General features: G+C 34.9%; 1 protein-coding gene across 1 annotated transcript in view; it reads left to right on the forward strand.

The window, feature by feature from the left end:
* The window catches only part of LOC138696590 (probable JmjC domain-containing histone demethylation protein 2C), a 1,076,998-nt gene that overhangs the window by 671,685 nt on the left and 392,435 nt on the right, over positions 1 to 12,878 (forward strand). The window contains exon 6 of the mRNA XM_069821740.1: positions 1,209 to 1,303. Coding sequence (XP_069677841.1) covers positions 1,209 to 1,303 — 95 coding nt within the window. The remainder of the gene's footprint in view (positions 1 to 1,208; positions 1,304 to 12,878) is intronic.

Raw genomic sequence — 12,878 nt, forward strand, 5'->3', positions numbered from 1 at the left:
AGGCTCGTTATCAGGACTTTCTTATTAACGTATTGCCTACCTTGCTGGAGTTTGTGCTATGTTAGCAAAGACTACAGATTGGTTCATGTATGATGGCACACCAGCACATTTTCTCCGCAATGAGTGTAATCACCTGACGCTGACACTTCAGGACCGCTGGATTGATTGGGGAGGCCCCACACCTTGGCCTGCTCGTTCCTCAAATCTAAATCCCCTAGACTTTTGGTTATCAAGAATAACCAGGTCAATTTCAAAGAGTGCGTGATTCCTTACGTCAAAGGGCAGAGGAACTGCCATAAATGGACGTCACACTGAGCTCTTCCTACGAACAAGTGTTCAGATTTCAGAAAGTATGTGTTGTAGGACCCATGCTTATTCGACATTTTTTTCTTGTTTTGATGCATACTAGCACCTCCTAAAATATTGTATCCTTTTTTTTTAACACTCTGTATAAGTAGATAGCTACGGAATTTCTCTCTAAATTACCTGCACACGTTTTGACAGAGTCGTTTTCCTCTTGTGTCTCATACATAAAAATTATTTGTTCTAGTACGAATTTTTCGGTTGACATTTTAATGAAGTCTAACAATCTAATTTGACACATACACACTGAAATTATATTTTTTAAAGAACTAACACTGAATACCTAAGATAACAACACGTCTTGATCTTTAAGAGAATTATCTGAGTAATCACATTGTGTAGACTATTTGCATGCACTCACGTTACGTGGCCTTGAAGTGCCGTGGCATCAGTCGACTGCGTTTCGACCCGCTCTCTCGGCCCATACCCGAAGCGAACGCTGTGCAATAATGATAGTAAAATAATAATTTTCTTTTTTGTTAAATTGAATGCTTATCTGAGTGATGCTTATTTTAATCAGCACACACAGTCACATTCCTTCAACTCTTCTTTTTTTTTAGTTGGTTATTTAACGACGCTGTATCAACTACTAGGTTATTTAGCGTCGATGAGATTGGTGATAGCGAGATGGTATTTGGCGAGATGAGCCCGAGGATTCGCCATAGATTACCTGGCATTCACCTTACGGTTGAGTCAACTCTTCTTCTCAGTAGCTAACAACAGACTGCACAGGTGTGAACTACGCTTTGCTCGCATCTCGTTAATAACATCAAATACTGTATAATACAGTAGATCATATAATGAATTACTCACATGATAATGTTGCTCTTTTTCTTGTTTCCCAGTGGTGGAGTCCATAATGCGAGGCGAGAACGTGGGCATCACTCCACGGAGGTCAAGGTCATCTGCAGTGCTTACGCAGCAACAACAGCAATTGCCGGTGAGTGGGAGATTCGATCTCCAGTTTTGTTAAATTGCCCTCTTTCTCAAGGCGCTCGGATTACGCGGTACATTCTGCTGAATTTTCCCTCTTCCCCATCTTATTCTGACCAGATTTTTTTTCTCGTTTTCCATGGCCCCTTTTTGTAGCTTTTTCTCTCTCGCTCAGTAGTGTCTACTGTTGGTTCAAGTGATTGGCCGAGAAAGCGTATTGTTTCCCACAGCGGGAAAGACCGAAATGATCTCGGGTTAAAATAGTGATTGCGTTCTACGCAAGCTGGAGTTTCTTTCTAGACAGGCTACCTATCTAGGCTAGATTTTTTCCAAGGCATCTTGGCGACTAACCGAGCACGTGCTGAAGTAACATTGTGACCGCTATTTACCGCCTTTTTCCTTAATTTTTATTCTTTCTTCCATCTTTCTTTATCTTTATTTCTCCAAACTTGTCTTACTTAACTTACGTTTCAGCTTTCTCTTCTTCTTGCTTCGACCTTTCGTGCTTTCTTTCACCTACTTTTTTCATTTGCTTCTTACTTAAGTTTTTTATTTTATTTCTACATTTCCTCTACATATCATTTCCTATTTCCTTTCTCAATTTCTTTCTTTTTTCTCTATTTCTTCTCTCTTCTTTCACCTTCCCATCCTACCTTTTTTATTTTTTAGTTGTTGTTTTTATCAATTTATCTCTTAGTTTTTCCTCACTCTTTTTCTTAATTTCGCCGTTTTATCCGTCTTCCTTACTGGCACCTATACCTTCTTTCCTTTTCTTCTTTTTTTCATAATAAATTTTCTTTTCATTCATTTTGTTTGTGATTTATAGTCTTTTATTGTCCTATTTGCTTTATTCATTTCTTTCTTTCTGTGGCCTTCCTCTTCTTTTCATCTTTCTTTTTATTTACTTTCCTTTTTATGTCCCTTAATTTGTCACATTTTTCTTTATTTGTGGCATTTTTATTATTTTGTTTTTAATTTCCCCCCAGTTTTTTTTCTTACCTTCTGCTAGGCAGTGTACAGATTTAGATAGGTCTATAATTTAGATATAATATCCCTAGGCGATTGTAAACTGTTATAAATAATAAAATTATAATAAATAATATTAGAAGAAGCCAATTGATATTTAATAAGACTATTTTGAGAAATGCATAATAGTTAATTTAATTAATATAACAACCATATTATTCACTTACAATGCACATCACATTTCTTTCCAATTCGTAAAATAAAAGTATGAAAATATTTATTTCAAAAAATGCCTACCGCCATCTATTGTTAACTACTCTAACAAGAACGGAATAATGGATGTATTCATTGCTACTAATTATAAAATAAATGACATTAAAACATTGAAATTTAATTAAATGTACAATTATTTATCAAAGTGACATTCCTTGAAAGTAAATATAACTATTATGTGTATTGGATTCTGAGGAAATTTATGTTGATTGAACATTTCTGAATTCATTTATATTTAGATTATGGTGTTACTCATTGATTTACAATTATTTGCAATCATCGACAAAACAAAAGTAACGATAAGAAATCGACAATATTGCAATTATCTGATTGGTTGAAATCCAACGGATTCTCACACTCTATTTGACGAATTAGTACGCGAAGTCATGACGATTTAACAATAATAATAATAATAATAATAATAATAATAATAATAATAATAATAATAATAATTGGCATATTCTATTATTATTATTATTATTATTATTATTATTATTATTATTGTTGTTGTTGTTGTCCGACGTTGTGGCTATATAGATAGCGCATGCGCTTCTCACCAATTGATCTGAGGTTCGATTCCTAGCGTGGACAATGGACAATTTATCATGCGATTGCGGAACTGAATGTTCGTCCGTTGTGTTGTGATTGTCCTGTGTTGTCTCTGCGGAGGCCCTGTGCCATGATAATCCCATGACCAGTGAGGCCTACACTTGTGAGACGTCTAGAACAGTTTTATTCATTTTTTTTTGCTAGCGTACCCCTAGAATGCATTTTTTTTTACCTTGGTACCCCCAAATTGCGTTGTAGTTAATAAGAAATATAAAAAGACTATGATTGAGGTTGTATGAAAAATATATGTTTAATTTTATCATTATTACTTACTTACAAATGACTTTTAGAGAACCCGGAAGTTCATTGCCGCCCTCACATAAGCCCGCCATCGGTCTCTATCCTTAGCAAGATTAATCCAGTCCCTACCATGTCACTCAAATTCGTTTTAATATTATACTCCCATCTACGTTTCGGCCTTCCCAAAGGTCATTTTCCCCCCTCAGGTCTCCCAACGAACACCAATTATTGCAGTGCCAACAGGGATTAAAATTTTTAGTTGACTAGCCACCTTATATGGATCCCAACTATCTTATAGAGCACCTTGCTTATGATCATTGGGATTTGTATTCCTATATTATTATTATTATTATTATTATTATTATTATTATTATTATTGTTGTTGTTGTTGTTGTTGTTGTTATTATTATTATTATTATTATTATTATTATTATTATTCACAACTACAGTTACTGATGAAATTATAATAGTAATTAATCATGTAAAATATTATTAAAACAAGGAAACACAAGAGTTGATATTGTAAAAGAAAGTATGTGAACTGCAGTAATTATCAATAAGTATAATAAAATAAATGTCAGCATTTTTACATACTTCGTAGGATTCGTACGCCTAGAGACAGAGACAAACCTACGTATGTACCCCTGGGTGTACGCGTACCATATATTGAATACCACTGGTCTGTACTTCGTTCCATAATGTCTGACAGGAGATGTAAACATTGCCGGCAAACGAAGAGGGAAGGATAATTACTATTTAACAAATGGCAGAAGTCACATACCAGGCTTATCTTGGAGTAGGGTGGAGGTAGAACGTTTCAGACCCCCCAACTTCAACATAAGTCTGGAATGTGACCTCTGCCATTGGTTGAATAGCAATTATCTTCGTCTGCTGGCAATGTTTACATCTCCTGTCAGACATTATGCGTATAGGGTGTGATTCAGTGATTCGCCCTCCCCTACCCGCAGTGGCGTGTGTGTTAAGACGGAAAAGAGAGGTTAAAGCGATTAAGAATGATTATTATTATTATTATTATTATTATTATTATTATTACTACTACTACTACTACAGTCTCACACTATATATTATGCAAAATAGTCAATAGCGAGCTGCGAAATAAGTTGTAAAATACCATTGCACCTCCTTGGCGCCAAAGTAGGTTACAGGTTGACGTAGTCTTTGAAATCCCAAGGGTACATCTCCGTCCTGCCCGGCGAGTAGAGATGGAGTTCACTGCATCTGAACTCTGACCTATATGTAGCCAGTGAGCGCTCTTTCCCCGGGTGATTTCTACTGCTTTGCTCTCTTATGTTGGAAATTAATCATCTCAGAGGTGGATAGGAAGAGGGCGGGGTTCCTTTGAAGCTCAGTAATTTCATGTCATTATTAGCGTCTTCGTGAAACCAGCAACACTGGAATAGAAAACATACCTACTAGTTCTCCATATTACTACATTGTATCGGCTTCCCATGTAACAATCACCAAAGGAACTTGGGTTCTTTGGCTTTTACATTTTTATGAGCATTCAGTTTAACAAGGTTTTTTTTTTCTTTCTCGAGTATTCTTGTCTTGTCTGTAATTTATAATCCCTCTTTATCTAAGGCTCAAAAGGATTTTTAACGTTATTTTATTTCACCTCATCTCACCTTAAGGTATGACTCGACATTTGTGAATAACCCTTAGAAGTTTGACCTATATATGTGGAGGTGAAATAACCTTGCAGATTGAAAGGAACGGTAGGGTACACATTAATGCATAGAAAATCTATATTAGTTTTGTAATTTAATGTACGGTTAATTAGAAAATTAAGTTTGAAGTTTCAGCAGCCGGCAACATCGCCATTAACACATTCTACTCGTGATACAGATGTAAGAGGTCAACGAACCCGATGTGTCTATGTAGATGAGCTGCTGTCTGCCTCGACGTTGCCATTTTTTCGCATCGTGCAGTGGCTTGAAATTAGAGGTTTTAAAATTAAATTTACACGAACACCGTCCACGCTACTGAAATACGCCAAAGGGATAAATTATTCTGTATTAGATTTCCTATCGATATGAACTAAAATCACGATCCTACTCGCAATAGTTACCGCATAAGAGGTTGTTAAACATTTGGAGGAAAAATAAATTTTTCTGAAAAAAAAAAAAACTATGAACTTTCCATCAATATGATAATCGTTTTTGTTACATACAATATGAGCTATTCGCTCTGAAAATCTGCAAGACTATTTCACTTCCACCCTATATATAGGTCCTATATATATATATATATATGTATAGGCCTAAGTATATATTTTAGAACATTTATATAAAAATACAAGCTAACTACAGTTAAATAAATCAGTTCTGTTTAACAGTGCAATCTGTAACAATAGAAAGTCATTGTTAGTGCAGCGATTCTTTACAACTGCTCTAATTTCTGTTACAACTATGATAGATTCATTATTATTATTATTATTATTTTTTTTTTTTTAATTAGTGGATTTAACTTACTGAAGGGCCTATAATAAAGCATATCATGCGCATAGTGCTCTGAGTGTAAAGAAATACTATACTTTTACTTACTGAATAATTTCAAGGGAAAAATTGTTCCAGGGCCGGGTATCGATCCCGGGATCTTTCGCTTAGCGCACGAATGCTCTACTGACTCAGCTACCCAAGAACTACACCTGAAAAAATTGGTACGGTATCGGATGCAGTTCATGGGTAGCTCAGTCGGTAGAGCATTCGTGCACTGAGCGAAAGGTCCCGGGATCGATACTCGGCCTCGGAACAATTTTTTCCTTGAAATTATTCAAGTCTGCTTCACAGTAAGCTTTACCTGAAAGCCAGATTTGCACTTATACTTACTGTCAAAAAATTGTGTATTTTATTATTAATGTAGGCCGTACTTGTTTATTAATTTTATAGAAAGTTAAGATTATGTTCAGAGAAGTTCAAGCTCCAGTATGATAAATAAGGTTAAAAAAGGAATCACGTCAATATGTTAAATAGTTTCAGATTTATCACTGTTTAAATTTAGTTATGTATCGTAAAATCAATATGTAGGTACTCTAGAAAATACAGGATAAAGCTTGAGCCTATCTGGCTTTTTTTTTTAATCTGTAGCGTTGTACTAAAATTTTTATTTCTGAAAAACTATTATGTTATCAGATTTATATAGTAAAACAAAGATCAATATAAACCTCAAGAATTAGAGCACAAAATTTTATCAAATTTAAAAAACGACAGAGTTGAATATCTTTGGACATTTCAAGTGTCAGTCAAGTGGTTCCCTAACGTTTTGAAGGCGCGACACATTTTTGGGCGAAACTTCTGTATACGACCCTCTTCTACCGAACTGATACGGCATTTAACCCCATTTGAAAAATACATATTTCCTATAAAATCGAAAACATCAAAATTAATGGAAACCATCGATAGAACGACCAAAATAGAAAAATATAGTGCAACAAGGTGCATGAAGTATCACAACGAAGATAATTTCTAATGGCCTATATTGCTGATATTTTCGAACACCTAAACACTTTGAATAGTACGAGTTTGCAAGGCCAAGATGTTAACACAATAAGAGCCAGGATTTATACAGAAACTTGATTTCTGGTCTACATCACTTGACAGGATGGAATGTTATGCATTAAAGAACGCGTGGAAAATTTAGCTGCTTGTGGTACGGTAAATACTGAGTTTTTAGGTTTGCACAATTGTAAACAAAAGCTTTTTGAGTATTTTTTGGAAGACCCTAAAGACAATTCGACAGTCACAGATTGATATTAAATCCATTTTTAGACAGCTGCATTCAAGTAACTGAAATAAAAACATCCTTTAAATATGTACGTATCCACTGATGGAATGTTGAAACCAGGCTTTTTCGCAGAGTGTAGACCAGTTGTGGATCAAAAGAATGCATGGATACCTCGAGCTTCCAAAAGAAGTTCTTAAAAATTTTTTATAGCATTTGCAACCTCATATTTATGCGAAATAAGCTTCTCTTCTATAGGCTAATTGCCATCAAAACAAAGACTTGAAAGTGTGTGTGTGTGTATCGAATACAAAGTCCAGATTTGAGAGATACTGAAAAACAGGCACATTTGTTGCATTAATAAAATTATTTTTTACTTTAGTGTATGACTACTGAAACTTTTTTTTATTGTGTTGAATGTTGTTTATGTTTCTAAACACACATTAAGTGTATGTTAACAAGGTTTTTATTCTGTTTTATAAATCATTTTGCGATGCCCCTACGACACACGACATTTATCTCCCCTCCGTTATGCCCGTTGTGCTCCAGTCCAACTCCGGATCGGCAGACAAGCGCCTTAGCCGACTGAGCTACACCGGTGGCTGCCAATCTATACATTAAGAAAATAATATTAAGAAAATAGTAAAACATATAAACAAATAGACAGACAGGTAAGTAAATAAATAAATAATAATAATAATCATCATCATCCTTCACGAATTAGGCCTCTGTAGACCTGTTTCGGCCCCATCTAGCCTCCAAACAAGCAGAATAAATAAATAAATAAATAAAAATAAAAACAAGGATTTTGCATACCATGTGATTTTTTTATTGATATGAAGGAGAATAAAGTAAAAGGCAATAAGATCTTCATTGATACCGATGAATTGGCAATTAGGCTAAATAAAGACTCGAAATAATGCACGTCAAACGTCACAGTCGATCAGAAAGAATAGGTGATTGGATAATAAATTTACTCAAGCTTACAGTAAAAGAACTCTAAAATATCAACGATTTACAAAGGAGGAAGTGAAAGCAAATTGCAGGTAATTTATTTCTTGTTACTTTCCGACGCTGCTGAGTACTCAGATAAGGATTGCAAGCTACAGGAAAATCTGAGCAACCAGTTAAGAAATACAGTTTCGTGCCAGGAATTTTTCTCATACCAATTTCCGATCCTTTGCGATTTTATTGACTTTTCCACGACGTATCAAACATTCCACTTCCTTTATAAGTTACAAAATGTTATGCATCACACTCCTTTGCTCCGTTTTTTTTTTCATTAAAAATTCCAGTGATGCAAGGTTTGACGACATAGGTTGTCACTAGCTCTGGTATTTATAAAACATTACAGCGACTTTAGTCGATTAGATGCAAACATCCACATTTGCGTGTTTCTCAAACATTGTGTGATAATAAATTTAGGTATAAATAAAACTTTTAAAGATAAGGTCGTTTCGCGTACATGACATGAAAGACAGAAAGGTTGTTGGAAAGTACAGTCAGAAATAATAAATATCCAAGAAAAGTGGTGACAATGAAAGACACAAGTTAGGTACAGAGTGCGGCAAAGGAGTTGGACGGTTTTATAAGACCGTTTACTGAGCAACGTGGGAGTTATGAACCCAACGGATCGTCGTTTGTCAGTTTGTTCTATGCCAATTTAGTATTCATGGAGTCGTGGAGTACGCAGAATCGTGCTTTTGTTGTTGAGGCATTTTTCTAGAATGTTGACTCTGTTGTCAAAGCACAGCACCTTTTTCACCTTTGAATTTGGTAAGTCTAGATTTGACGATCAATGTTGACAATCACTATAATGATCTTCTAAACGAATTAAATTAATGGATAGTTGAAAATAGGGTAGACATCGCCACAAACAGAGCTATCTTTTGAGTCAGAAATCAACGTAACAATTGAACATCGGTTCACGTTACACGATTGTTAGCTTGTTAGCTATTCTTACAGCTTTATGTGAGAATAATTCTGAAGACATGGAAGATAAGAATAGGCCACCAGTGACAAACTATGAAAGAGACCCCCTGTAAGTCTGCAGAAACCAGAGTGGAAAAAAATAATGATTTTTTTTTTAATTAAAATCTAAATGAGTGATTTTTTTAATTTAAATCATTTTTTTATTTCAATAATTTTTTTACGTAAATACTTTTAATGTATATTTAATTGAATTTATTGAAATAAACAAGATATTGTTAATAACATATCACACCAATAACCAAGCAGGAGTTAGATTTTTTTTCCAGTTTAAGTTAAAAAAAACCATATTTGAAACAAATGAAACCAGAAGCTCCACAACTGAATACTCAACCTAAAATATAGAAGCTTAATATATCAATCAGACCCCTAGTTAATTACATGTCTGCACCAGCATACAAGCTAGCTAAATACATGGAAAACATCATCAGAAACAACACACAATTCACCAATCACACTGCAGTCAAGAACAACACAGACCTAGTCAACCATATCAAGGACAAACATATACCCCACAATTCAACACTAGTATCGTTTGACATCACCAATCTCTACATTCACTAACATACCTATACGTGAAACAATAAAAATACTAGATCATACAGTATGTTAAAAGACAACAAAACAGAAACCACCACAAATTGAAAACTCAGCAAATTATTGCATTTCAGAAGATTATATTTCAATCTTGCCACTGGACCTTGCATTTCTAAACCACATAGTTTACATTTTGCTTTGGAACCTACGCCACTGTTTGTTGAAAGTTTTATAAAATCTCCCCATATAGGATATTTTTTTCTTCCTACATTAGACATTGTAGCAAAACAAAACTAAAACTAAAACTGTACTCGGCGTAGAATCCAAGTAAATATTAATTTTTTGTCCTACAGAATACATCTGTTATGACAATGGCTATTAGAGGACAAAAATTAGCTCTGGCGCCGGGGATCGAACTCGGATCTTTGGTTCTACGTACCAAGCGCTCTAATCACTGAGCTACGCCGAAGTTCAATTCACAGCACCGAATCGGATCCCTCTCCTCTATTTATTTTCCCTTTGTGGCCTTACTCCATGTTTGACATATTCTATAGGACCAAAAATTAATCTTTACTTAGATTTTTCGCCCAACAGTGCATAATATACTGTGGAATCCCGGCCATCAAGTCACTCAATTGAGTGCGCTCCTTGTATAATGACAGTTGACTTAAGATATCAACATATATGTCGAACATGGAGTAAGGCCACAAAGGGAAAATCACTAGAGAAGAGGGATCCGATTCGGTGCTGTGGATTGAACTTCGGCGTAGCTCATGGTTAGAGCGCTTAGTACGTAGAACCAAGGACCCGGACTCGATTCCCGGTGCCGAAGCGAATTGTTCTCCTCTAGTAACCGTTATTAAAACTGTACCGATTTAAGCAAAGCAAACATGAAATAACTTTGCTGGTTCAGTTACAAGCTCAAATTGCCAGCAGTTACCTATAGCTGACAGTCCCAACAACGGTCTCTAATATATTTTAAAATTTAAAAGTTCCAATGCCATAACATTGACCTCACAGAATAAATTTTTATATGTTTAAAATGCAAATGTAAAAATTAAAATGATTTCAATCAATGATTTTAAAAAATCAGTTCATTCAAATCGTGATTACAATTACTTTGATTTAAATCAATCCACCCTGGCAGAATTTATTTAAAAATGTATCTGAAATCAATATATAGAAAACCGTATTATGAAGACCGCAGTCATTTATAGCATGGTTATACTGTAAATTATTAACTGCAAATACAAGTGTACAACCTATCCTCCATAGAATTAAATATTCAAAATCATTAATCCTTAACTGTAGCGTGATGAAATAAGTCGTATTATTGGTGAAACAGGTAATCCTCTTTGATTATTATTCAGCATTGCATGTTGAAACATGACTAGGATACCTAACACGGTCTGGTTGTCAAATCTGTATCTTGATTTTAAATCATTATTTCTATAACATGCAATACAGTTTTGTTATGTCCAATAATACAGCGAGGAATATGTACAGCATTAATAATTTCCTACACTCCGTTCCTGGAATCTGTGGAGTATAGGAACGAAACAAGTGGTGAGTGGAGGAGGCCAGTCCAATGACCGTTCAGGGGGAAAGCATTGATTAAAGACAATCGTCTATAATGCCACCTCTATCTATTACCTTCTGTCACGCGCATCTTACCCTTAGCGGTCATGAGCCGATGCAGCCCGGAATACACTAACGCACTGATTGGCTCCTCCCATTCGCTTGTCATAGGCTCCACCCAAATGCGTCGATTTACTCCACAGATTCCAGGAACGTAGTGTAAATGTTCTCAACATTCTCGACAACTTCAGCAATTTCCCAAATATCAACAATTTTCCTTAAGTCCACGAACGAAAGTCGAAGTCAGTCTAGATTATTATCGGCGACTTCGAAGTAAAGTCACGATTGAAGTTTACTTTCGGCAACGTATCCACTGTGAATAGGAAAATGTCGACTTTTTACTCTTCAAAATCAATTTTGTTCCAAATTCTCTTAGGGACAATCAATGAATTATAAATCTGTGACCGAGTGGTTAGTCGCTCTGCATTTCACTCTAGTGATCCGGTCAAGGGGGATTTATGGTGGACAGAGCAGGTCCTGATGGGCTTTCCTCGGGGTTAGCCTCAACTCATGTTGAAATAATTCTGTACCCACTCTATAAAAGAGTATCTTACGTACTGTAAATTCAATCTTCACTTCTGCCCGATCCGAAAAGATAAAATTACTCAGATATGCTATCTACTGTCCGTCCAAGTGGTTATGTCGCAGGGTCGTAGAAAGTGGGAAAATCACGTGACAGTTAATCATCATCATCATCACTCTCCGAGAACCCGAGTCAGAATTAATTAAAAATGACCAAGTTTAACAGTCGCATACAAAAATCTAGAAATCGGGTTTCTTTCATTGTCGCAATAGTTCATCTGTTATTCTTTCAGTGAGAAAGCAAAATTACAATAGACTCTTTTAAGGGGTTAAGTTCAGCTTACAGCAGTAAAATTTTGGAAATATTCAACATTTTTTCCCCTCCATTACTGTATCTTGTACAATAATGAAAATTGGTATGTGTAAAACACTGTCCTTCTGCTATATGAAAAAAAAAATTACGATTAAAAAAAATGTTTACTTTTCAAAATTCAGTTCACTGTGCAGTGATGAAACGTTTCCCATATAACTCAAAAACTATCCAACATTCTGTCATGAATTTTTTGTGTGTATTTAAGCATTTTATATCTACAATATGATGCAAAATCACTTCTGTACCTTTGATAGATTGTCTGATAAAAATAAATTCATTTAAAAATAGTGAAGTATCAATACTTTCTTCTAACACATAAAAAAATTATTTATTAGTTGAAAGAGCATGATATTGTAAGCATGAGTTTCAGTAATAAAATAAAAGAGAGAGAACATGAAAAAGTTAACAAGTTTATGAATTATGAGGGAAACGCTTAATCACTGCACAGTGAACTGCCACCATTTTGAATTTGTAAAGAAAAAAAAATATATTTTTTAATCGTAAAAGTATTTTTTTCATATAGCAGAAGGGCAATGTTTTACACATACCAATTTTCATTATTGTACAAGATATAGTAATGGAGGCGGAAAAAATGTTGAATATTTTCAAAATTTTTTCTGCTGTAAGCTGTACCTAACCCCTTAATTCGACCTCCAAGGAGAATTAAAAAGAATTCGAGTAACAACATAGTCCT

Source organism: Periplaneta americana, chromosome 3, assembly GCF_040183065.1.
Source record: "Periplaneta americana isolate PAMFEO1 chromosome 3, P.americana_PAMFEO1_priV1, whole genome shotgun sequence".
Classification (NCBI taxonomy): domain Eukaryota; kingdom Metazoa; phylum Arthropoda; class Insecta; order Blattodea; family Blattidae; genus Periplaneta; species Periplaneta americana.